This window comes from Drosophila kikkawai, chromosome 3R (assembly GCF_030179895.1).
Source record: "Drosophila kikkawai strain 14028-0561.14 chromosome 3R, DkikHiC1v2, whole genome shotgun sequence".
In the NCBI taxonomy this organism is placed as follows: domain Eukaryota; kingdom Metazoa; phylum Arthropoda; class Insecta; order Diptera; family Drosophilidae; genus Drosophila; species Drosophila kikkawai.
This window is the reverse complement of record NC_091731.1, coordinates 6,697,708-6,725,342: the sequence shown is the minus strand read 5'-3', so window position 1 is coordinate 6,725,342 and position 27,635 is coordinate 6,697,708. Positions and strand designations below refer to the sequence as shown.

At 39.2% G+C, this 27,635-nt stretch overlaps 2 protein-coding genes and 1 long non-coding RNA gene across 5 annotated transcripts; 1 reads left to right on the top strand and 2 right to left on the bottom strand.

The window, feature by feature from the left end:
• The first annotated feature begins 1,847 nt into the window (after positions 1-1,847).
• On the top strand, positions 1,848-27,238 carry LOC108072873 (uncharacterized). Of its 3 annotated transcripts, none has more exons than XM_070287101.1 (4): positions 1,848-2,010; positions 25,996-26,369; positions 26,428-26,600; positions 26,662-27,238. In XM_070287101.1, exons 2-4 carry the CDS (start codon positions 25,996-25,998, stop codon positions 27,207-27,209), a joined length of 1,095 nt encoding a protein of 364 aa, XP_070143202.1. In that variant the 5' UTR covers positions 1,848-2,010; the 3' UTR covers positions 27,210-27,238. The 3 variants fall into 3 exon arrangements, with proteins under 3 accessions (XP_070143202.1, XP_017019692.1, XP_017019684.1); XM_017164203.2 differs by having other exon boundaries at positions 1,848-2,023; XM_017164195.3 differs by lacking the exon at positions 1,848-2,010 and adding an exon at positions 2,456-2,516.
• LOC108072896 (uncharacterized) lies at positions 4,331-6,004 on the bottom strand. Its single transcript, XR_001770633.3, has 5 exons — positions 5,853-6,004; positions 5,198-5,377; positions 4,930-5,141; positions 4,804-4,872; positions 4,331-4,742 (listed from the first exon to the last, which is right to left on the bottom strand). It is a non-coding gene; the product is annotated as an uncharacterized lncRNA (long non-coding RNA).
• LOC138928704 (uncharacterized) lies at positions 18,356-19,095 on the bottom strand. Its single transcript, XM_070286208.1, has 3 exons — positions 19,009-19,095; positions 18,498-18,874; positions 18,356-18,440 (listed from the first exon to the last, which is right to left on the bottom strand). The coding sequence occupies exons 1-3, from the start codon at positions 19,093-19,095 to the stop codon at positions 18,356-18,358; spliced, it is 549 nt and encodes a 182-aa protein (XP_070142309.1).
• Positions 27,239-27,635: the final 397 nt, after the last annotated feature.

Below are 27,635 nucleotides of genomic sequence, written 5' to 3'. Positions count from 1 at the left end.
ATGTTATGCGAAGGGAATTTTTTCCAAACCCTCGGCCACTCTACTCTCGAGCATTTTGCCACCAGAACAGCTGATTGCAATTACAAATATTTCAAAATGTTTATTTCCTGTCGTAAATGCTTATTCCGATTTTATTAATTAAATTAGTACTTCATGAGTTGGAGACTACAGCGGGCCAAAATTTGATCAGCCCCTTTTAGCAAATCTTAGACAAGGCAAACTCTTATGTTGAAAGCGACCAGCTGATTTTGTTTGGGAATTTAAGGGAAATTTTAAAAAATTTCCTTAAATCACCAAGGGAAATTCGCTTCTGTTAAAGGGAAATCCGCAAATGTTATCAAATTCACTTCCGAGTGGAAATTAGAAATCTAGGCATTTTAGATTTAACTACCTGTCAGAATGATCTTGTGGTGGTGTGGAAGTAACATAAATAGACCACTGAGTAAACTATTTTTTTCCTTTTGTAAATAAGATCTGATTTCATATAAAAAAAGCCATTTACTTTTCATTCCGGCCATAAAAATTCTCGTTTTCAAAAACGAAAACGAAAAAATATTGCCCTTTTCGATTACCGAAGCAGGCCTGAATAATAATGAATGTAGGTATATATGACAATCAGGCCTGCTCCGGTAATCGAAAACGGTAATAACTTAAAAGGAGCGCCAAAATTGTTGTATGTAAATAATGCTATTTAATTTGATTGCTTAAATGGTCAAAGTTGACCAAACAATTAATTGAGACCACCGGAACTAAAACTGAAAAATGTGGCATCATCTAAAATGCCTAGATTTGCTTAACTCCATGATTTTTTGTCTTTTGCCGGCTTCAAAATAGGCAATTGTAAATGTAAACGGAAGCTCTTCACGTTGTTTGCTTTTTACCAAAAAATCAAGTCAGCTTCTTGAGCAATAAGAAACGATGAGAAAACGAAACATTCCGATAGGTGAAATTTGCCGAAAACCGGAGCAGCTAAAAACGAAAACTGTTCGTTTTCGCCCGAAACGAAATCGAAAAAACTTTACGATTACCGGAGCAGGCCTGATTAAAGGCATTTTTTATTTTGTTTAGTTTTGACCAAAATTACAAATCAACTGTTCGAGCGAAAGAAACGATGAGAAAACGGAACATTTCGATAGCAAAACGAAAGCAGAAATTTGCCGAAAACCGGAGCAGCTAAAAACGAAAGCGAATTATTTCGCTCAAAACGAAAAAGAAAAAAATTTTACGATTACCGGAGCAGGCCTGATTGTTGCTGAAATTTGATAAAAACCGAATTATTTTGTGGTATGTAAAAATGTGTTATAATCTCCTTTGTCTTTTTTCATTTGATCAAAATGAATAGATTGTTAATGAGGCAAAGGTATAAAAAATTCGGTGTGCCGAAAATGCTTTTTTTTTTTAAATATATTTTATGTGCAGTGCAGTACGAATGTCCTAATAAAAAATCAAGTTAGAACTGTAGCTTGTTAAAGTTATTTAAACCAGTTTTTACAACTGCTGCCGTTAACAAATTTTGAATGCTGTTATATTATAACGAGTCCAAAAAGTTAAGATCATATTGGTTATTTCATTGTAATGTTTACCATTTCCTTTTTTTCTGTATATATTTTGTCATTATTAGGATAAAGTAATCGCCCAATTTTAATTATATTTTAATATTTATGATGAAGAAAGGTAAACTAGTGCTGTGTTTCTTAATTATTTATTTAACCAATTGTCACTAATTTAAGTTCGGAAAAATATAAAATATATTTTTTTGCCATCTCCAGAAAATGTAGCAGAGAGAAACTTTAAATAAAACAGAATGAAGCACAAGATTGTTTAAGTTTTGTCTTTACTTGTACATGGACCACGCCATACAGATAATTTTTGGAATAAGAAAAAAACATTTATGTTGTGTGGGATTTGTGTTACCATTAAAAGTTAAATAAAAGCAAGTGAAATCTGTTCAAAGATCAAAACGAAACCTTTTAGCGGACAGTTGATTTTTTTTCAACAAATGAATCTTGTGTAACTTGAAAATGTACATATATTAATATATTTATAAAAAGTCTAAAGGCGGGAGAATTTTTCGTTGCTTCTTAATCGAATTATGAAAAAAAATTAAAAGTTATTCATAGCAAAAATCATTATAGAAGTAGAAAGCATATGGGACTATATATAGAAATTTAGATTTTTTGTGTATATTTTAAGAAGGTCACTTCGTTGCGATAATAAACTAATACTATTCTTCCTTGTTGAAATTGAACACTACTCTTGAATTATTGTTTTTGCGGGTTGCCACATACCTCTGCCTATAGTCTACTGCTCTCGTGTACTATAAACGCATAACGTATACATCGCTGAACGTCATATGCCATAGAAACGATCGTGAAATTAAATGAAAATTTTAAGTTCGCAATTTTCCAACTTACTTTCATTTACTCTGAGATATGGCCTTTTTGTATTATTTCAGAATATCGATTTTAATTTTCAGCAAATCGGATGATTATATCATGTAGCTATAGGAACGACAGGTATATATAATTTTTTTAAAAGACCTACGACAATTTTATAAATTTCATTTATTCTACATTAATGTGCAAGGTTTGAACTAAATTGAGTAAAAATTTGAACAACAAATAGTACATAATTGTATATGTATGTACATATGTATATGTCTGGCTTGTCTTTGAACGAAGTATTTTTTTTTTTAATTAAAAATTGAATTTTTGTGGCGCTTTTCATAAAAAGTGTACATTTTTCCTTAATTTGTGGCCATATTTTGGCTAATAAAATGAGTTGTTTTTGAAGATAAAAAAATCTTTCGTTCAACGACAATGAATACATGTCTAAAAGATGTGTGCAAAAGCAGAAGTCGATCGGTGCAATAGTTTTCGAGACGCCAAAGTTCGAATTGTCAGTTGTGATACGACGCGCTGGGCTTTCTATTTCTCCAATTCTTACAGTCGGACAACATTTCTGACACTTTGGACTATAAAAAAGTTTGAAAAAATGAATTTTTTGAAGTTTTAAAGCCCAGATAACCCCTTAAACGCGTTTTCTGGAAAACTACATTTTTCCAACTGGCGACCGTCATATCTCAGTTTTTCTTTTAAATACGCGTAATAAAGTTGTCTTTTTCTTTGTCTACAAAATTCCTAAAGATTGCCTATTTTTTGGCACATAAGTAAATATTATTGTTGTTATTGTTGAAGTACAATACATTTTTTTTGATTTAGAGAGAGAGAATAAAATAATCATTGTTAAATTTTTTTTTAATGTATGTGTGATGTCTCAGACACCCGGGTGCTTAAGGCACCCTATTTGCGGCAATAAGACACACCTGGGTGTATTTGACACCCGATTGTTTTTTGTTACTGCCGAAAGGGTGCTAGCGAGTGATTAAAAAAATGCTTTGTGTGATCCCACACAAGCATAGAACGGGCGCAGGTCATTTTTCCTGTGTTGTGTTTCTTTTTTTAAATAAAAATTATAAAATTAAAAAGTTAGAAAAAGAGATTCAAAAATTCAAAATAAATCATAAATATATATTTTATATAAAAAATAGATAATCAGGCCTGCTCCGGTAATCGTAAAATTTTGTTGTTTTCGTTTTGGTCGAAATCGTACGATTTCGTTTTTTCTACTCCGGTTTTCGAAAAAAAATTTCTATCGCAATGTTTCGTTTTCTCATCGTTTCTTGTTGCTCAAGCACTTGACTTGTTATTTTGGTAAAAAGCAAACAACGTGAAGAACTGCCTTTTATATTTACAATTGCTTATTGCAATTGTTTAGTTACAAATGGCTGTTTCATTCCACCGACAATATGGCAACCTTGGCGATAACTCTTTGCGATGGACTTATTGACCTATCGCCAAAACGAGAAAACTTGTTGAACACGGCAAAAATTTTGTTGTCAAATCTTTTATAAAATAACTACATGCCAGAATGATCTTGTGGTGGTGTGGAAGTAACATCAATAGACCACTGAGTAAACTATTTTGTTCCTTTTGTAAATAAGATCTGATTTTATATAAAAAATGTTGAATTTTCAATCGGAATGGAGGGGCAGGGATTTGAATGAGCGAACCGGGAATAGGTAACGGGCTCAGGTTAAGGGATTTAAGAGAAAGGGTTTTTACCCTTGGCTTCGGCCGTTGCACTGAGGAAAGAACGGTTCCTAAGTCCGAACTCGGGTGTCAGACCGAAGGCTATATAGGGAGGGATAAGCAGCATGGGAAACGGCAGTAGCAACGAGAGGTCGAGATAAACGCCGCTAATTTCCTGAAAAATATGAATCAACTCGAGAACGTGGGTGCATGTAGTGAAAGTGAAGGAAAAAACGTTTTAATTAATGGATGTGTAATTTCAGCGTGGCAGTGATAGAATCGCTGGCCACGGCATCTTTGTTTCGGAATTATATTGTAAAGCTTACCCGCCACCGACGTTGTTGGGCGGATATTTCTGGATAAGAGCGAGTGAAAATTTCCAACGAGCCTCTTAGCAGCCGTTACCTGAGCCATCCACCTGATTAAACTGGAATCCGGTGAGTCCGTTCCATGAGGTGCCGTCCGGAACCGGCAAAACTTACGTATATTGGGGGCTTTTATTCGCTCCGCTGACCGAAAACGACGTGGCCGTTGCGTTGTACTCCCCACTTTCATCGGGCTCGCCGCCGCCAGCAGCTACTGCGATTTCTGGCCACGCATACTGGTGAAGCCTCATCGCCATTGCGGGCCGCCAATCTTGCCTTATAGTTGCTACAATAGGATTAATTAATTATTGTACTGTTGTTTTGTTTGGATTAATTATTTAACTTACTCGTATCGTTTCAATGTGCTTGTTCTCCGCGTCTCCTAACTTGTGTCAGGGATTTGTGCAACACGAGTTCTGCAAAATTAAAGAAACGGCTTAGAAGAAGTTGGATTTAACTGAAATCTTACTTACCTATCCCCTTTATTTCTCTTGGAGCTCCAGCAGGGATAGTAGGTAGGAAAGAAGGAAATCTCAAGAATCTCTCAAGTCAGTTTGTGGCTATTTTCTTTAGCGGACTGCCGCTTCTTCTCCGCTGCCGCAGTCTTGGCGCGAGCGCATCCCAGGCTAGGGTGACGTTTGGCCGGGAATGAGTCCCATGGGCAATCAATGTTAGCAATAAGTACCTGAAATTTATAACGAATTAAAGCAACCAAGATGAACGTTGAGTAAAAGTATTTACCTAGGGAGATGGGCCGGCCGTCAGGCCGCCTGGATTAGACTCCGGTCCGCCGGAGATGGGTGGTGCCCCAAGACACAGCGGAGACACCACAGGTTGGGCGGGAGAGTCGTGGCGACTCCATCAATGCCACCATTTCCCTTCCAAGAAAAGTCGTCAATTTTGTTTGTTTACGTTTTTGTTCTAGAGATGTGTTTTTGTTAGTGAGGAGTTTTATTTGAGACGTCCGATTAATCGGTGTTTCATTGTGCGGACTGCGGGCATAGGTTCGTACCCCCCCTGGTCATCCACTGAGCTAGCTCGGCATTGCCCAGGGAAATATGCAGTTCCGTTACAAAAAAGCCATTTACTTTTCATTCCGGCTAGAAAAAGGTGCCCGTTTTTCAAATCGAAAAAATCTTTCGTTTTCGATTACCGGAGCACCAATTTCTCGTTTTCAAAAACGAAAACGAAAAAATCTTGCCGTTTTCGGTTACCGGAGCAGGCCTGATTTATTCCGTTTCGTTTTATTTTTTATAAAAAGAATGCAGAAAAGAAGGCTGTCTCCTTTTCCTTTACTCGCTCATTTCTCATCTCTCTTCTTTTTTTTTTCTTTAATTCCGATTTATCTATTATTTTTGGCCTTATAAATTTCCATATCTCTTCTTATTTAATTTACCGTGTATGTCAGTACAGATCGGCGAATGAAAAGGAAGAGAGAAGCTGGAGTTTTGCGGTAATTCTTCACATTTTGGGTTACACTTTTTCCCATCTACTCTAACGGATTTCTACGAACTTTTTTTTTGTTTCTTGGCTTGTTCACCGAAAAAAAATTAAAGGAAAAAAACTAAATAAAACTAAACTACTGAAAACCAATATTAGTTTGGATTCCGGCTGGCTTTGATTTAGCAATTCACGAGAAGGGCTTAGAACGGGTTGGCAAATAGCTGAGGCAGGCAGCTTGGCCTCCTTGAAGGGCTCTTTCCCTCAGATTTTCTGCACTTTTTCCACCGGCGACACTCGGGCAGCTTTCTCACGGATTGGCCACTTCCACGAGCGTTTTTCCGACGCCTTTCCCCGGAATTTGGCCGGTTCTCCTCGCTTAGCCAGCCGCTATTACGCTCTTGCGTCCGTTTGGTCCGGTGAAATTAACAGCACTGCGCTCCAGCTGGCACAGGGTGCGTAATGCAGAAACAAAATATCGCCGATAGAGACGGGATTGCGCTGTAGTTATTTAGCGGCGAGAGAGGGGGGTTTGATGATGACGTCGATCCCGGCTGGCCCTTATAGCAGCTCCCAGTGGCAATTTGGCTGGAGCTACGATCCACAAATTACCATATGTTTCTTGTTGTATATATGAATCGCGAGCGACTATACTCACCCTTGCATCGCACAGATATTTGGTATTTTTTCCAGATAATAAATTAAAGTTTGAGCGTGACATCCACCAGGGAAAAAAATGCTTTAACTTAATTATTTTTTTGTTTAAATAAAATTTATAGACTTTTCCTGGCACAGACTCCAACTGCTCGCTTCGGTGCTCCAAATGGAAAAGATCTAGCGCTCGCCAGCAAGCCTGCCGAATCCCTTGATTTAGTCGGCGGACTCCATTTTTAAGCGAGTCCGAGAGCGACTAGCTATCCCTAACATAGTTCTCTTACCTTTAATAGTAACTCGACCTTTAATAGTAACTCTCTTTCCTTTCTTTTTGTATAAGATCAATAATAGGGCCACTATTGCCTACTTTTGGGCCATCCCCATTAAGTTGCCTTGTAGGAAAGAGCAAAAAATTTCACATCGATCGGTTAAGATTTGTTCGAGTTAGGTTTCCGGCCGACTCAAAAAAAGTGGTTTTGAGAAAAACGCGTTTAAAGTTTTAAAGTCGTATATAGATACATGTGAGGCATCGCCGCAGAATGGAAAATTTCGACACTTAGAAACTTTTGCCGGAGTCTTTCTTTTGGTATGTTATTTTTAAGACCCTAAAGAATTTTTTTAACCAAAAAAAAAATTTTTTCGATTTTTAAAAAAAGGTACTCAGATGTCCCCACATAAACAGCCTAGAAAAATGTCAACAAACGAAATCGCTAATAAAGTTACTAATGATGTAACTAGAAGAAGCGATAGATTAAAAAATAAACCATACATTTCCTATAATGAAGATGAAATAAATCTAAATAGTTTTATAATGAATGCACATACATTTTCATAATTGCAAACAATTCCTTGAGGGACTTTTATGTATATTTCTTCTTTCAGTGTTCCATTAAGAAAAGCAGTTTTAACATCAATGTGATGTACATTAAAATTATATTGGTTTGCAATGGATAAAATTAAACGAAAACTAGAAATTCTAGCAACAGGAGCGAACGTTTAAATACCCACTTACAATCTACAATATTCTTATTTTGTGGTCTCTTAACAATAGTCCATGTCTTATTTAAAACATGACCAAAAAGTTCGACCTTAATGGCTTCTTCCCATAACGACTTATCTTTTCTACTTTGTACCTCATCAAATAAATGAGGGACTTCATTAAACACAGTTTGTGCATTCATTATAAAACTATTTAGATTTATTTCATCTTCATTATAGGAAATGTATGGTGTTTGTGGGGTGACCACCCTTTAGTTTATAATAAAAAACGCACGATAGGTAATTTAATATAAGCCGTGTTTAATGCTTGTGTTCTTTTCTCGGAGCTGGAGACTGTGTTTTTGTAAAGCTTGGCTTCAGTATATATATATGTTTTTGAGCGTAAAAATGTAGTTTGTGGTTTAACGCGACAGCTTTGGCGAGATAAGAAAAGAGAAAACAAAAGAGCGCTGCAGGTGCAGTGGTACACCTATGCGCGCGTGACTAGGTGCTGGCGGTCTGCTCCCGTTGGAAGAGGTACGGTTCCAACTATCTCGGAATCGATGGGCAGACTGGCCAGTTTGGCGACGGCTCTCTTGTTTAGACCCGTAGCTGTACGGACCATAGCTACTCTGATGACGCCGTCTCCGCCGGATGTGACTTCCTCGATGAAGGTCTCCTCGATCAGCAGGGTTGGGCATACTCGATAACCCTCCAGAGACTATCCAACCAAGTTTGGTGTTCTGAAGAGTTGGCAAAGTCCTGTCCAAATGAATTTTTCCTGTGGAAATTATTTGGAAAAACAAATCAGCGCCAAGCAATTCGTTGCGATTGATTAAAATAAGGATCAGCAAGCGAAATGTTCTGCGGAATTCTCCATGATGTTGCATCTATATTTCTATATTGAAATGGGGCAGGTAATCCGTGATACTGTGAGTCACAACAGCTGCGAATGACGCACGATAGCTGGCATCCCGTGATTGCGCAACAATATCGACTACCCTATCCGAACTCATGAAATATTTTCCTATCCCAGCAATCGAGATTTGCGAGTTTTTATGATTCAAATTAAGTTGACTAGCTAAGCGAGAGGTTATGAAGTTTAGCTGAGAGGCAGAATCTAAAATTGCTCGGCAAGGCATAAATGCTCCACTTCTGTTTCTCACGTATATAATAGCAGTCGGAAGCAACCAGTAGTCATTTGGCATAATATTTGAGGCTTTGGGTGGAGGGCTTGATAAGTGATGATCAGGATGAGATGATGCTTGCGAACATGATACTAATGCTGATGCTGATGGCAATGGCTGAGAGCTCGAGGATGGATCGCATGATGGAGATGAAAATGAGATGGATGGTGCGGATGGGTCATGGTTCATGTGAATGTTCAATGAATGATGCTTCATGCGACAATATCTGCAATGAGTCGACTTGCATTGCTGCAAACTATGCCCCTTGCGCAAACAATTTAAGCAAAGGTGCAACTTCTTTGCTTCTCTATACCGAAGATTCGGGCTCAAATTCAAAAATCGAGGGCATTTTGGCAAATAATGATCCCTTGCATCGCAACACAAACATATCTGATGGCTTGAGCTAGTGGCAGAAGCAATAAGTGCACTTGGATTATATTTGTGCAAGTTTTTTCCCACCTGCTGACCTGGTGTTTGAGTTACCCAGGCTTGATCCAAGTTTTCCATCATCCTGCATCTCTTCTCCAAAAACGACTCCATAGCATCCCAGGTAGGCAGCTCTGTGATCGATAAATCCTCTTCCCATTTTTCGCGCGTCCTATGATCCAGCTTTCGAGTGACGATGTGTATTAGAAGCCCATCCAAAATCTGTTGCGTAGTGGCCAGGGTTCGAATTGCTCGTAAACGTGAATTCATGCAATCACTGAGCTCCCGAAGACCCTTTGACGATCCCTTCTCGACACCCTTTGAACCAAATATTGCCTGTACGTGTGCGTGAAAATTTAAAACTTTATTATCGAATCGATTTATCAGCAAATTCATAGCCTTATGATAATTAGCATTTGAGGGTTCGAGCGAGCGTATGGTCTCCAGAGCCACGCCGCCTAAAACTCGACCGCAAATATTGTAATTTCTCAATATCACTTAGCTCATCATCATTTCCGATGACCGTCCGGAACGTCGCCAGAAAATCCGGCCACTCAGCATAGGATCCATGAAAACGAGCATTTTCCAGATTTGGCAACCGAGGCTTCCTCGATCTAAAAGAAAGTTCCGGATTGTTAGTCATATCAATAGATGTTGAATTGGCAGCGATTGAAGCCGGCAATTGCGACTTGCGATGAGCAGCTAAGCCTCGGCTTAGTTTCGCCTTTACATCCATGAAAACTCTGGAAAATTCAATCCGATGGTCGCTCGAGATCTCCGTAAAATCCAGTCGCTCCAACGATGTCTGCGCAGCATCAAATGCCTGGTTTAAGGAGTTGATCCAATCCATTCGCGCGAGTAAATCAGCTTCATCAAATTGACCGAATCAGCATTTAAATAAAATTTCATCGAGTTTATTTGCCGCAAAATAGATTGGGCTTTGGCTCGGTAGAAGTCCACGTCACTTGGGGATTCATTTGGTGCCCGAACCGAATTTTCCGTATCAGACATATTTTTTATTCGATCACGAGAAAAAAAAATAAAATAAATTAAAATGTCTGACCGCGTCAGAGGCACGAAACACCCTATGCTTTCTACCGCGAAAATGTAGAGGTTACAAGCGTCGCCGAAATGCAACGGAACCTTAAACTTTGTTGTTGTTGTTTTTGCCGTTAGCAACAGCGGATATATGCGAACGAATGTATGTATGTATGGCGGTGGCTATATGTACACATATATACATATATGCACTATGCGTTAATAAAAAACGATTAAATTCGATTCACCTTTATGTCAAATTATTTGCACAACACAGCTTTGATTTTCACAGCGCGAAATGTACAAAAAATCAAACGGCCGGCTTCGCACTGTATGTACATATGTATGTTCGTGTGTTTGTGACCGAATGCCCGCAAACGACAGCAAACAAGCGTTTTGTTTAAACGATATTAAACAATGCAGACTCCGATAAAGATCACGTCGGGGTCACCAAAATGTTTGTGGGGAAGACAACGAATTTGCCACCCTTTAGTTTATAATAAAAAACGCACGATAGGTAATTTAATATAAGCCGTGTTTAATGCTTGTGTTCTTTTCTCGGAGCTGGAGACTGTGTTTGTGTAAAGCTTGGCTTCAGAATATATATATGTTTTTGAGCGTACAAATGTAGTTTGTGGTTTAACGCGACAGCTTTGGCGAGACAAGAAAAGAGAAAACAAAAGAGCGCTGCAGGTGCAGTGGTACACCTATGCGCGCGTGACTAGGTGCTGGCGGTCTGCTCCGAACATATGGTTTATTTTTTAATCTATCGCTTCTTCTAGTTACATCATTAGTAACTTTATTAGCGATTTAATTTGTTGACATTTTTCTAGGCTGTTTATGTGGTGACATCTGAGTAACTTTTTTTAAAAATCGAAAAATTTTTTTTTTGGTTAAAAAAATTCTTTAGGGTTTTAAAAATAACATACCAAAAGAAAGAGTCCGGCAAAAGTTTCTAAGTGTCGAAATTTTCCATTCTGCGGCGATGCCTCACATGTATCTATATAGGACTTTAAAACTTTAAACGCGTTTTCATTTCATTTGGCAAAAAAAATTCTAGAAAATCGGTTTTTTTTGCCAGTTACTCAGATGTCCCCCCTTAACTTCCTTACTCTCATTCAGGCAACTGCCTTTATCACTATCCTTACTTTCATTCAGGAGTTCTCGTTCAAAACATTCCATACTCTTATTCTGGAAATTTTCATTCTCATAATCCTTACTCTCATTCAGGATCTCTTCTTCACAACAGTCCATACTCTCATTCTGGATATTATATTCAACACCTTCCTTACTTTCATTCAGGAGATTACTTTCCTTATTCTCTTTCAGGAATATAATATTTTCATTGTCCTTACTATCATTCAGCTCTAGAGGTAACCATATTTGTCTCATCAACAATTACATCTCTAGCAACCATTAATTTTTCATTTTCGATATCCCATAATTTTAAACCATTTGGTTCGTATCCGACAAATATAATTTTAAACGATTTATCGTCAAACTTCTGTTTTCTAATTTTATTGTGTACATACACAGCGAGCCAAATATTTTTATTATACCACATCTCATAAGGTGTTGTCGCACGATCTGCAAGTGCCCAAAAGGATTTATCTAGTTTTGCACCATTTACCAAGGCTCGAGTCTTTTCAGTAATTCGTTCTGAAACTCCATTTAACTGTGGAGTATATGATACAGTCAAGAAGATTATTGTCACTAAATAAATTGTTTCTTTTTATTTCTAACATTTTTCCTTTGCTTACATGTCCCAGCCTTTCATGCCATAATTTATATAAATTCTTATTTTGTTTATTAACTTTAAATGCTTTAAGGGGGGGGTAAGGTTAATTCGGTGCAAAAAAGGCCACTTTTCAAAAAATTATTGTGGCGGAACGGCTAAAGTTAGCTTAATGAATTAAATACCATATAATAACACAACATTTGAATAATTTTTGATAAATTTTGTATTGAAAAATATTTAGAGGTAGAGAAGTTATAGGGAATCTCCAGAGTCGCCTCCAAAAAAAGTTGTTTTGCGGTGTACATCCTAACAGTCCACAGGATCATCCGATCTAAAAAAATTATACCTCATTCGTTAAAGGATAAGTGTCCCGAGGTATTCAGGAAGCGTTTTTTTTTTTTTTTAGTTTTTTTGTGATTTTTTATGAAATTTGAAAGTCAAAAACCCGATTTTTGACTAAAAAAAAAAAACGTTATTTCTTAATTTAAAAATATATAAAAATTAAAAATTAAAAAAAGGCCGACGTGAATACCTGAGGAATTAGTTAAAGAATGTGTGTGCCAAATTTCAAATCGATCGGTCCAGTAGTTTTTCTGTAATCGTGTACACCGATTTGAAAAATTGAATTTTTCAGGAGAGCGCTTTAAACTTTGTGATTCCCATGCATTAATCACCAACCGACCTTCGTTCAACTCCGCATAACTTCGTCAATTTCACTCTGATCGATGTAAAACTTGGACACAATATTCTTAAGATGTTAAACTTTAAAAATAAAAAATAAAAAAAAATTTACGAAAAAAAATTAAATACCTTACCCCCCCCTTAAATTCAATAACTGGCATATCGTACGCACCTGAGTTTTCAGCAATAGTGACATCACCTTTGATTAGCTTCACTGCATTCTCGCCGAACACGACTGTCACTCCAGCCTCTTGTAGCCTTTTTACAGAGATAAAATTTTCTGCAACTTCTCCGCAGTAGAGTAGGTCTTCCAACGTTATCTGATAGTTACTCTCCAGGCGGACGATTCAACGCTTTGTTGCAAATATACATATACTCTCCATGTTTGGCAACGGCAATCTTTATTGGAGTTTCCAGATCATCATGGTCCACAAATAATGTCTAATCGTTTATAAGGTGGTCACTAGCACCCGAGTCAAGGATAAAGTTCACGTTCGCGTTTAATTTATTTTGAATTTTATTTACACTTCTTAACATGAACGCGAAACCTGGCGTGGTCGTTGCAGTGTGCGCTTGCTTGTTGTTTTCTTTATTATTATAATTATTTTTTTGTTTTTTTATAGCCGTAACAATCCCTTTTTATGTGCCCTAGTTTTCCACAGTGGAGCCATTTTATGTTATTTAGTTTTTGTTTCCCATTATATGGTTTGCGATTATTGTTATTTGTATTAAAATTTTTTTTTTTTACTTTATATTTATTTTCGTTCTTAAATTGGTTTTTATAGTTATTTTTGAAAATATTTTTAGCCTCAGCCTGCATAACTTTTTTACTTGTGTCGTTGTTAGTATTTTATTTTTACCTCATGGTCGAGTAAACGATTTTTCACAAAAGCTAATGTAATATTATATTTTCTTCTCAAAGGGTCTCTATAGCTGTTATTACCCCGTCATATGATGCTGGTAATGTGAGCAGTAAATGCGAAACCCTATCCATTTCATCTGTCTTTGCCCCTGACGCTAATAGTTCGCCAATTTGTTCATCAAAAATGATGAAATGGTTCACTAGTGCCATCTCACTCTTGAGTTTGAGCGAAAACAACCGTTTGCGCACGGATAACTGCGACGCGAAACTTTTTCCTCCTCCTCTCCTGCCTTAACCCAACTTTCATCTGTTTCGTCAGGAATTTCATCATCAATCACTTTTAATATATCTTGTTCTGCAAGAATTGCCCCAACTCTAAATTTCCACACAGAATATTTTTCGCCGACGAACTCAATACTCCTCCAGCATTGTAAACATAGAATTAACTTCGAATTAGGTTTAGTTGCCAAATATTTAGGTAACGGTGCGCTAGTCAAATAAAATTTAATTATTTTTTTTCCAAAAAAAAAAAAAAAAACGAACGGTTTGATGTTTTGCTTAGTTGTGCCCATCTTGTTTATTTATACCCTGGCAGGATATTATAATTTCAGTCAGAAGTTTGCAACGACACCTTTCCGACCCTATATAGTGTATATATTCTTGATCAGCATCAACAGCCGAGTCGATCTAGCCATGTCCGTCTGTCCGTTTCTACGCAAACTAGTCCCCCAGTTTTAAAGCTATCTGAATGAAACTTTGCATATGGTCTTCTTAAACTCTCACTGCTATATATGTCGGAACGGGCCAGTTCGGACGACTATATCTTATAGCTGCCAAACAAATGTTCAATACATTTTTAGAAAAAAAAATTATAACTTGGCTAGTTTTCAACATTTTTGCATAATTTTTGAGATATGGTAAAATTATAATATTTCAGATTTTCGGTTTTAATTTTGTGGAAATCGGACGATTATATTTTATAGCTCCCATAGGAACAATCGGGAAATTAATAGAAAAAATTAGAACTTCGTTGTTTTTCAACGTATTTTCATCTACCCTAAGATATGAGCATTTTTTTCTTATTTTAGAATATTGGTATAAATTTCACAAAAATCGGACAATTATATTATATAGCTGCCATAGAAGCGATCGCTATATGTAGAGAAAATGTAAAGCTGGGAGTGTAAAACTGTAACTTTCAAACTGTAAACATAATAATAATAATATTATGAAACTCTGTTTAGTGTCTGTTTTCGGCATTATAATTTATAATATAAAAATCAAAACCAATCTGCAAGGGTATACAAACTTAGACGTGCCGAAGTTAGCTTCCTTTCTTATTTTTATACCCTTGCAGGGTATTATAATTTCAGTCAGAAGTTTGCAACGCAGTGAAGGAGACCTTTCCGACCCTATAAAGTATATATATTCTTGATCAGCTCAACAGCCGAGTCGATCTAGCCATGTCCGTCTGTCCGTCTGTCTGTTTCTACGCAAACTAGTCTCTCAGTTTTAAAGCTATCTGAATGAAACTTTGCATATAGTCTTCTATATACTCTCACTGCTATATATGTCGGAACAGGCCGGATCGGACGACTATATCATATAGCTGCCATACAAATGTTCGATAAATTTTTGGAAAAAAATTATAACTTGGCTGTTTTTCAATATTATTCCATCATTTTTGAGATATAACCTTTTTATATTATTTCAGAATTTCGATACAAATTTCATGAAAATCCGACGACTATATACTAATCTATATAGCTGCCATAGGAACGATCGGGAAATTAATAGGAAAAAACTTTTAACATCGTTGTTTTTCAACGTATTTTCATCTACTTTGAGGTAGAAGCTTTTTTTATTATTTCAGAATTTTGGTATAAATTTCATTAAAATCGGACAACTATATCATATAGCTGCCATAGAAGCGATCGGTAGATGTAGAGAAAATGTAAAGCTGGGAGTGTAAAACTGTAACTTTCAAACTGTAAACGTAATCAGTATAGGTAAAATGTTATGAAATTCTGTTTTGTGTCTGTTTACAGCATTTATATTTATAATATAAACATCAAAACCAATCTGCAAGGGTATACAAACTTCGACGTGTCGAAGTTAGCTTCCTTTCTTGTTTCCATCTTCATCTCTCACTTGCCATTTTTTAAGTTTCAGTCTATATGAAATTTTAAGAACGAATTCAAAAAATTGAATCCAACCATGTAGAGGACGTATGCCATATTTTAATGCTTCATGTCTTGGCTTAAGTTTTGGTGAGTCTATTTTAGCATTTTCCATAAAGATTTTTGGACTCGCTCCACATATCGGACACAAATGGCAAGATTTGGTTTCAGTTAAAATGTTTAAAACCTTCCCATCTAAAAGTGTCATTTGAAGATCATATCTAACTGAAAATTAAACTCCATTTACAACAGAGCATGCATATGAAGACAAATCTTTTATTTGACTATCCAAATTTTTTTTCTCAGCAAGAATATGGTCCTTTGTCTCTTTAACAAACTCAAGCTTGACTGGTCTACAAAATCTAATCGACTGAGGAGTACGATTCATCCAAAATACATTTCCAATATGGTCCATTAATTTTAGGGGGATTATTGTTGTCGCAAAAAGCGAGTCATCAGAAAGCAATGAATCACATCCCTAAAAGTGTTGCTTATAGCTGCTTTGTCCGGTTGTTCCTTCAAATCCATAGCTTGCTATAAGGGTCAGACTTAAAATATTGCCAAGCTGCTTAAATATATCTTCTTGCATTTGAATTATACGGCAACTAGTGTGGTCTAGAAGACTTTGCAGGGGAACTTCAGCAACTGACTCGGTTACATTAATAATAAAAGGTCTACATTTTGACTTAGCTTCTCTGACTTTGTTGTAAGTAGGAAAAAGTTCATAAGATCGGGAAATGCTAAGCTCTCGAAAGTTGTTGTATTGACTTTTAGTCAATGAATTTTCAAGCAGATATGCTAAAGCATCATCCTCCGTTAGTCGAACCGAGTCTTTTTTCAGAGTAAAAAAATTGTTTCTAGCCTTATTGGGTTATTTGGTTTACAGGAGTATCTGGATGCCTACCAAGAATAGGCTATGAACTGGAATGTGCGCATCAATGCGGATAAATGTGCGAATGTGACTTTCACCAACCGTGCAGCTAGCTGTCCTGGGGTCAGTCTTAATGGTAGAGTCATTGGCCCACATAGAGCCTATAAATACCTTGGCGTTACCTTGGACCGTAAACTTACATTCAGCAGGCATGTTGCGAACATTCAGCATGCTTTTAAGGCTAAAGTTTCCCGGAGGGCATGGCTCCTGGCACCCCGCAATAATTTATCGCTTTACTCCAAGGTCATGATATATAAGTCAATTCTAGCCCCCTCCCTGTTTTATGGCCTTCAAGTTTATGGAATTGCTGCAAGATGTCATTTGAACAAGATTCGGATTCTTCAAGCAAAAACATTAAGGAGGATCTCTGGGGCTCCTTGGTACATGAGGACTAGAGACATTGAACGAGACCTGAAGGTGCCCAAGCTTGGAGACAAACTTCACACTATTTCAACTAAGTACATGGAAAAACTAAACAATCACCCTAATAGTCTGGCTAGAAGATTAGCCACCTCTGAACACAGAACACGAATCAGGAGAAGACTTAAACGTCAACACCCTCAAGACCTCCCCGATAGGGTCTTGACATAATATATCAGACAAAACATGAAAATCATTTCAAATTATGTAAACATAACTTAACTTAATACTCCTCCATAACTAAACATTGTAAACATAGAAATAACTTCGAATTAGGTTTAGTTGCCAAATATTTAGGTAACGGTGCACTAGTCAAATAAAATTTCATTATTTTTTTGTTTGAAAAAAAAAAAGCCTTATTGGTGTCACTCGAAGTGAGAAATGTATTTTTTAACATAAGGGTTTCTCGTTCGTTTTTTCGGCCGAAACTGCGGCGGCATGCACAAGAAGAGATGTGTTGTGACCCTGATTAACAGCTAAATCGGATGCCAATTTGACGGGGACCGGCGTTAGCATATTCAATGGGTGGGCGTCCAACTGGTCTTAATGTTGACGGCTTTGGATTTGCAGACAAGAATGAACTTACTGTTATAGCCATATTGAACAGAAGCCATTCGGTATGCTTTGTCTTAAATTTGGTCATATTTCTGTTACATTTTTCCAAGTTCTTATGTATGTATAGGTGAAAGCTTCTCACTTTAGTGTTAATTTCATCCTTTTTCTCCGCGCTTAAGTCGAATTCCTTCAGTTCATCATAGATCCAACTTGCTTATAGGCGAACTCAACCACAGCTACGATATGTCGGATTTATATATATAGGGGCAAAAAGATGCAAAAAAGCTTAATAAAATTAGTTTATATACACTTTGCACTTTAATGACACATAATTACTTTTTGGCACAAGTTGGCACAATATTAGTTATAGTCTACAACACATGGGTTATCAGATTAGCTTTTTTCTACTTTTGGACAACACAAATAAACGCACACAAAGAACACATTATCAAACATGATCAAAGTCTATTTTAATACAAATATTCTACATACCTTTGCCTTCGTTTTCCATAATTTTCGTGAAAATTGGTTAAGCCACAACAATTTTGGCACACTCGCAAGTAAATAAAATCTTACCCGCGCTTTTTAGTTTTGCAAGCATGCAATCATACAGCTGACTTTGAAGGGCTGCCAAAAATTCAGGGATGCATCAAAACAATTAAAATCTTTTAATTCATTTTAGTCAAAGTATATACTATTCAAATATTTTTATTAAAAAAGGTTTACTTTCCATAAACAATTTGAATTTTCGTCCATATATCGGCTCGCTGGCCCAATGTGCAGTGGTCCTCTGAGTCGTGGCCGAATCGTTAAAGGTAGCTTCGAAAACAACCGTGTCCACTGAGTTCCTGTGTCAGGTAGAAGTCTACCTCGCCGTGCTTTCGGTCGATCCAGCTTTGGATGTCAGGAATCAGGCGGTGAGTTCAACGGCCCTTTGTGGAACTGTCCCACCTGGACTGCCACCGGGCTATGCTCCTGCGCCTGGCGCTGCTCTTGTCCTCGCGCCGCGCCGAAGAGTTTCCCGGCTCACGTAAGAGGCGGGCTTCCTGAGCTTTTTGCACCAGCTCGCCTATCGGCACCTGCCCCGCAATGACCAGGGCCGCGTCGTCGGAGACAGTTCTGAAGGCGCACGCTACTCTTAGGGCGCATATGCGGTAGGTTCCTTCTACACCCATCACGTATCTCTTGACTCTCACAGCCTCCGCCCAGGCTGGGGTTGCATAGAGGAGTTGGGACGTGACGACGCTCGTTAGCAGCTTCCTCTTGCACTGCTTGGGCCCCCTGGTGTTTAGCAGGATCCTGGAGAGGCATCTTGCGGTTTCGCTGGCCTTTTTGTGAAGATACTCAGGGTGTTCTCTGAAGCAGAGAGAGGGACGTGTGCACGATGAGAGTCCTCTCGCTGAAATAACTGCGGACTATCCTCAGCAGGTATCCAGGGATGTTAAAGGCTTCCAGAGCCTACAGTGTCCGCCTCCAATCCACAGAGTTGAAGGCGATCCGGATGTCTAGTGTTACCACCAGACAGTACTCCTTGGCGCTTTTTTTTCATCTAGTGCCAGCGATGGCGTTCGCGGCCAGGTTGGTGAACGTTTCGATGGCATCCAGGGTCGATATCCTCTTCCGGAAGCCGAACTGGTTTGACGAGAGCCCGCCAGCGCGCTCTTTTGCAGCCTCTAGCCTTGAGACAATCGCTTTCTCGAACACTTTTCCAATCGTGTCCAGCAGACAGATAGGTCTGTACGACGACGCCTCGCCCGCTGCTTCCCCGGTTTCGGAAGAAGAAGGAGCTTCTGGCGTTTCCATCTCTCTGGGAACGTGCCTTCCGCCAAGCACTTGTTGAAAATCTCGGCGAACGCTTTGGCGTGCAGAGAGAGCAGCAGTTTGGTCGCCCTGTTAGGGATCGAATCGGGACCTGGCGCCTTCTTGTTTTGAAGTGTCCTCTCAGACACTAGTTATCCTGCTCCGAGACCGGGCATATCTCCAAGGACTCGCTGCTCACATGGAAATTGAGCGGTTGCCCAGTCGGAAATAGCACCCGGACTATGCCTTCGAGAGCCTCAGGGTCAGTTGGCGCGTTGCTGCCAGCGCTCACGTGTTTTACCACTTTTTGGTATGCCCCGCCCCATGGGTCCTTCTCGACGTCTTCGCATAGCTTAAGGAAGCACTCTCTCTTGCTGGACTTTATCGCTTTCTTTAGGGCCGGAGAGCCGGAGAGCGGGGCGCTCTCAGGATTTGCCTTCTGGCTTGGAGGCAAGAGGAGCGGAGGTTTGCGATGTCATCGCTTCACTAGTACACCGGTGCGTGATGCTTCCGAAAAGATTTCCGTTGCTGCATGCTTGCATTGCATGCACACTCGACAGCGACCGCCTTTTTGAGCGCAGCATCGTTAGCGCTGTCCGTCTCGTCTGTGGCTAGGCCCGCTTAGGCGCTCGAGAACGCTTGGGCGTTGAGCGTGTCTAGCCGGTACGCCTTATTTGCGCTGGGCGGGACCGTTCTGTGAGATGGGTTCTCGCCGAGGGAGATGAGGATGGCCTTATGATCGCTGGCTGTATAGATCTCACTGATCCTCCACCTGGCTTGGCAGACTAGTGCACTGCTAGCGTACGTGAGGTCTATAACGGACGCTGCTCCCGCTCTGTTGAAGGTTTGCTGGGTACCCTCATTGAGCAGAGCAATATCCAGGGAGGCGAAGGCTTCCGGATGGTGCGGCCTCTGGCGTTGGTTGACGGCGATCCCCAATCCTGAGCCCATGCGTTGAAGTCGCCGCCCACTATTGTGTTACTTCGTCCCCGGATGTCATCGCTGAGCTCGTCGATGATGCTGCTGAACGCCTCCAGGGTGAGGCTCGGTGCCAGGTAGAAGCTGTACGCCCACACCTACTCTACCACGAACGTAGCCATCCGCCGATCTGACGTCGGACATGTGAGCGGGTTCCCGCCCACACATCCATAACGCAGTGTGTGCTAGCAGTCTTGTATGGTTCGCTGAGCACCGCCACTTCCGCGTCCAGGTCGCGCACTGTCTGCATCAGCAGATCATGCGCTGCCCTGCAATGATTCAGGTTCAGCTGAATCAATTGCATGGCGCGTTACGGAGACCGGCGCCACTGCTGCTGAAGTTCCTGGACGGGCAGCTTTTGCTGGCTGCCTGGTGCCTCGTCTCCTTCTAGCCGGAAGCGGCGCAAAGGAAGCATTCCGTCTCGTTGGGGCACTTAGCATCTTTGTGTCCCCTCTCCCCACATCTTATGCAGCACCCACTCCAGTCAGTCGCGCTTCTGCAGTTTGAGGCCAGGTGGCCAGCCTCGAGACACCGATAGCATCTTGGGGGGCCCGTCCTCTCCCTGATCGTACAGGAAGTCCAGCTTATGCGCAGAGAACCTCTCTTGAGCACCGCCTTGGCCAGGAGGCACGGGAGGCTAATTACTGCCGTCTGGGACTCAGCTGAGCCAGGGCGGAGGCTCCGCACCTTGACCTTGGCGCCATCCAGGCTGAATTGCTCCGCGATCGCAGCAACAATCTCGGGATCCTTGGTTAGGGCGTCCAGCTCTCGGATCTCGAGTACCGAGACCTTTGAGTCCTCTGACATTGCCCGAACCTCCGCCGTATCACCAAGCACCTGCGCTATGCTCGTTCGCATTGTCTCTGCGCTCTCAGCGCTATTCCTTGCCATCTCTAACAGAAGGTTTCCGTTAGTGGTGCGTCTAACCTTTTTGACGCAGTTACCCAGGCCTGCAAGCTAGCTGTCGTCCCTTCTGGTGACCATGGCCAGGATTTCACTGTATGTTTTCCTTTTCGCGGCTATGATGACTGCGTCCGGGCGGGACCGATCATCCATCTTGTATATGTTTTCACGTGTGTGTGTGGGTATTAAATTCGGATTTCCAAGAAAACTTATATTCACTTTAATTCTGTCTAAAAACGTAGTCTGGGCCCATAACCTATTGAATTAAAACGCTTGTCTCCTAGTTCCAATATTACCCAGACCAATTATAACTCAATTATATGTTTTTATGTTTTGATGTTTTGTAGATTGATTGATTAATATTTTATTTATTTACGCACACGACCAGCCACGTTGAAGATCAAAAGGAAGAGGAAGTGAAGTCAAACCAGTGTGACCGTATACTCCTTATTACAAAATCCCTTTTTTATGGTAATTTTTGTTTAACATAGCATTAGGGGATTTAGCTATGTTATATCGAACACCACAAAATCCATGCAATATAACACATATAGTTGTCTCTTTCAAGGTCCTAATGAAGTAGCAGATTAATTAAAACTGTAGTATCATAAGACCATGAATGGCACTGGCACCCGATTTTACCAAAGTTGGTGAGTAGAGTGCTAAAAACTGCCACCAGTTCTCTGGTAGGTATGTATAAGGTATAAGTGGTGAGGCTCTTCCTTGAACTTCCAATTAAAGTTTAGTTCCGTTTTGGTCCATATCTTCTGTTTCCTGGTTGTGACTTTGCTTTCTTAGGCACTGTATTAACCCGGTAATTGCACCAATAATACAAGTAATTAAGTTCGTTATATACATGTATTTTCTCGCCTTGTTCTGTACGCTCTGGCTCGCCGAATAAGACTGACATAACATTACAATGAGAGTCACAACAGAATATTAATAAGAGTCACAACAGAATCTTAATGAGAGTCATCTTGATTCGCTCTCTCCCAGCCAGAGGTCATCGGAGGTACGGAATCCCACAGGCACCACTCTGAATCGTTTTTCTATTACTCCCATCGATTCTAGCTGATAGGCCCAAAGTGACGCGTTCTGCTGTTATGTCTCCTGTGTGTCTCCGTTGTGCCTCCTGTTCGATTAGTTTCTTGCAGCTTCTGCAGCTGATGTTATATTTATTTATTTATTTCGTCAACGGAGGGACTCCTTAATTGGCAACTTAAATACTTAATACTTAATACTAAATTGAGGCTAAATATAAGTAGAGTTTTTTGTCGTTGCCGAATCTCTTAAGGAGGTTGGGTACAATCGCATGTTTAGCCGCAATTTATTAAAATAAATTAAAGATCGTTTAGGGCATAGTTTGTCCTGCAAAACAAAGTATAAATAGGTTCAAATGATATTCGTTGCCTGCCCGGAACACAGAATTTACAAAGCTTAATAATACGGGACAGTCAATTTTGCCTGAAATCAGGTCGAAAATAGTAATAATGGCTGATACACCTGTTTTATCCTCTAACGAAGACATATGCACTAGTCGGCATTTAGTGGAATAAGAAGGAACAGGATCGTGGAAATTGAGAGAGTAAAGGGCGAAAGATAAGATATTTTTTTTAATTTGGCTTCAAACATTACACCGAAATATAAGGCTTCAGTTCAGCAGGGCAGCACAATAGATTGAATTGAAATGGGAAACATATGTATAGTTATTATACCATTTGCTGTACGTAACAGGGAAGCATTTAGCAATGTTCAAAGGCAGCTTATTCGGTAACACCAATTCTCAACTGTATACAAATCCTTCTGGAGCTTTGCTTTTTTGGGCTGAATTCACTGACTTGAACATTTTTAAATCATCCGCAAACAATAGCACATTATTGCTTACTTTGCCACTTTAATTTTCGGGACATTGCTAAGCTTTGAAATTGGTCTGTAGTTAAAAACAATGATTTTAGCGCCAGACTTAAAGATTGGGGTAGCTAGTGCCAGCTTCCATCTCTGAATAAATACACCACTGGAGAAAGATTTATTAAAAATGATTTTAAGTGGCTCAGACAGAGCGCCAATATAACTTTTTAAAACTAAAGGAGAGAGGTGAGGTTTTAAAGCTCTACGTCGGATTCGGAGACATGCAGGCACCCAATGTTTGAGATTAAAACAATGGAACGAAAAGATGGCTCCAAATTTTAAGCGAAGTATTTGGCAAAAAGATTTGTCCCTTCTTGATAGAAAGATGCAATTGACCCATTGTACGACATATGGGAAGGGATAAAGGTGTTTTTTTTTTTTTGTAAATAACAAAGTACCAAATTGATTTCGGGTTACTAATTAATTTCAGTTTCCTGTATCTCTCAAAATCTGCAGAATTACCATTTTCGACAAACCGCTTATAGAATTTATTTCAAAGATTCTTGTATTTTTTTAGTTCTTGCGTATACCAGGGTAATTTATAAGATCCGTGGAATATTTTTTTTTGCTTACCTATTAATGATGACTAAAAGAGATGAGAGAAAGTTATCATAGCAAGTGTCCAAATTAACATGCGAAAGGACCTCTACCCAATTAATATTTGCGATATCATTCCGAAGTAAATTTAAATTGCTAGCATTAATATACATAGAATATGTTAGTGAATTATACGGAGAGAATAAAGGCTGCTGGTGAACATCACAATCCGAAAGAGGATTATTACTAGACGCCAAATTCAAGTTCAAATCCTGACTCAAGAAAACTAAGCGTAGTCGCTTATTTAATTTGTTAAATGCATGTTTAATTTGGACCACTCGCAAACTAAAGAGATCATCAATCGCCAAGATTTCATGCGGCAGATGTAGGTTACTGGGAAACCATTGTTGCAGAGTCCACACCCAAACCAACAAGGTTGAAGTCGCCAAAAACACTGCGAGTCCTCCAGATCATTGCTTACATTGCCTTATAAATCTCGAATGCGCTGCATGGCGGTAGATATACAACCACTAGAAAAATTGTTTCCGAAGGTGCAGCAAGAGACACGCAAAGTTGATCCAGAATAGAGTCCTCATTCCAAAGCCGGATAGATGTGCAACTCAGAATACGCCAAACCCCGATAAGACCGCCTCCACCTTCAGAGCATTGAGTTTTCGCAGCATCTCTATCCTTGCGGAAAACTTGGTATAGATTGGGGTAGAAGAATTCATTGTCACAGAAATCCATATTAAGCCAAGTTTCAACTAATATAATTCACTGCGATGATGCCGGATATATCTTGAAAAATATTTTCCGGCTGGAGCTGTCGCAAGACGAAGAAGAGAGGGGTGGCGCAGGTTCAACATGAGCGGACAGCACAGCCGGAACGACAGATATAGAATAAGATAATGCTGGTCGCAGATCACAAGCAAAGGGTTGTGCAATATCCTAATTATAAACAACGATATGGGAGTAATCCAAAGTCATAGAAAAGTTAAGAGTATCAATTCCGCCAGCACACACCATAGACCGAAGATCCAACGGCCAACCGATCACTGAGTAGCATACAGATGCACAGCGTAACACCGGCAAGAGTTGTTGTAGCACCGGGAGCGAAAGCATAGCTGCAAAGAGCTCGCATAAGCGAGAGTCAACCAAACCCAGCCTTTGGAGAATGTCGGGCAAAAGGGACTGAGCAAGCACCATCTGCTGTTGTTGTCGGTGCATTGGGACTCCGGCAGTGGATGACGAGTGGAGGTGAAGAGGGTGAAGAAGATTCTGTGGGAACTTTGGCCTGGTTATAGCAGGAAAGGGCATGCGGAAGATAAACCGAAAGAACATCGACGCCAGCGGGGTCGATCACTACGGGTTTTGGCGAAAGATTTGGGGTTGAAGATCTCCCTTATTAATCCTTTCTCTACGAACAAACCTTGTGACCTTAACAGAGCACTGTAAAATTTGCTTATTAAACACTTCATCATAGTATTGATCCAGTACGCCGATCTTTAACTTGACGAATCTTAAGGTAGCAATGTTTTGTTAAACGTCTTTTTTACCAGTTTAAAGCAAGAGACTGTCTTAGCATTCAAGTTTAATTTGGAGGAGACATTGTTGGAAACAGCATCAGGTTCCGTGGCCGTATTGAATTTTCCGACATATTATCTTTTTATATATAAAAATGAAACCCACTTCACCTTGTCACGACATAACTTGAGAACAGCTAGACCGATTTGGCTGATTTTTTTGTAGTTAAACCTCAGAGCAGAGAACGATAAGCATCGCAAAGCGCGAAATTAAGATAAACAGAATCGAAATCAACAGCATAGGGATGGTGTGTTTTATCCTCACAGAGCTGCATTCAGTTATAATGTGGCAATTGATTACAGTTCAGAGCAAATTGTTGAATGTATTGTGTCCACATGGAAAGGCATTAAAATTCAAAAATGAAGTCCCTGGATTGTGTTGCGCCAGCGGCCAAGTCAAATTGACGTCATTGGTACCGCCACTAAAGCAATTACATTCATTGGTTTCCGGAAATGGGCCAGATTCTAACATATGGCAGATAATAACTTTAGAGAATCATTTAATTATTGCCTTTTGATTTCTTTGGTTATCATAATATTTAGAGTCTGAATTTGAGACTTATATACTAGAATATACACAACTGAGGTGCTGGTTTTGGCTAATTTAAATTACCTTAGAATAGATTGGTCTCACGTTATTACGTTGATAGACAAGTGTATATAATTATAATCAATAAGCAATTTTTCATAAGCAAACGTTATTTAACCATAATTATTTGAAAAAAATTTCATTTTGTTAGATGCATTTGAGAGCAGGGTCCAAAAAGGAAGCAAAAGAAATTGTGTGGATTTGCCTTTTTTTCTCAATTTCATTTTCCATCCTGTACTGCGATGCTCATGGGAGACTTATTGAACCACCAAGTAGAGCATCGGCTTGGCGTTATGGATTTCAAACACCACCAGACTATAACGATCATGAATTATACTGTGGCGGGTTTACCCGCCAGTGGAAAAAAAATAAAGGAAAATGCGGAGAATGCGGAGACCCCTGGGACATTCCGGAGCCACGTCCTCATGAAAGCGGCGGTCAATGGGGGCAAGGCTTAATCGTGAAAACTTATTTTCCTGGATCCGAGATGACGATACGTGTCGAATTAACTGCTAGTCATATGGGGTATACAAAAATATTTTTTTTTGCTATGCGAAAAACTTACAGCTCATTAATTTCACAGATATTTTGAGTTTCGGTTATGTCCAAGGCCAAATGCTAAACAGTTCTGTCTGGATCAAAATGTTTTGCCGATAATGGGTGGATTTCCTATCCAGCCAAGTCCAACGGATTTGCAAAGTAGATTTTATCCCCGAAATGGAAGTCGCATTTATGAAATTAAAGCCCGTCTACCAGGTAGAATGTATCCTACCATTACGATATTTTTCTGAAAATAATTAACAAATTTTTATTTCAGACTTTACATGTGACCATTGCGTGTTACAATGGCGTTACATTGCTGGTAATAACTGGGGAATCTGCGACGATGGCATCGGTGCTGTTGGCTGTGGCCCACAGGAAGAATTTCGATCGTGTTCGGATATCTCCTTAAGTCAAGATTTGCCTGTTCCTACAAAGAACCCATTATTCACTACATCTCCAAAATCTACTAAAATATTAACATCAACAGAACAAATGGCAGATAATAACCACAGAGAATCATTAAATTATTGCCTTTTGATTTCTTTGGTTATCATAATATTTTGTTCTGTTTTGGGAATTTGGTACAGATTTAAAGAGTTAAAACAATTTTTGTACAAAAATACAATTTTAAACGAAAGAAAACAATTTTCTTTTGGAACTTTTTTCCACAAAACCAATTTTTTTCAATTTAAATGTCATTCATCCCAAACAGCCAGTGATCTCAGCAATGATATAGTTCGAAACCCTCCAATTCCACCTCCTAGAACTAAAAAGCTAGAAAAAATAATAACAATTCAAGTTGATGAGTCAATCTCAGTTTAAACAAGAAATTATTTAATTTATAAAGCCAATAATTAATAATATGAACACATATCAATTTAATATATTATATTATATACCTATATAATATAATTTCAAAGTAATATTATTTAATTTATTAATTATAATTATTTGTGTAAAAATAAATTTAGGAAAAAAATTACAATACTTATAGTATTTATGTGTTTTTTTTTGTTAAAAGGTCAACGAACTTCCTTGCAGCTGGGTGTTGGTCTGAGCTTATTATTTGCCCTTTCTAGAGATATTACACTATGGGGTTTTTGACCACTTTTTGTGGTACTTAGGCATTTTTAAACCGTATGCCTGCATGCTGATCCCAATTAACTTGAATCACTGCAGAGCGGCGCAGGACCTGCTTCTGCCGACGGTGAGCGAGGTAGCGGCGGACGTCGCTATACTTAGCGAACC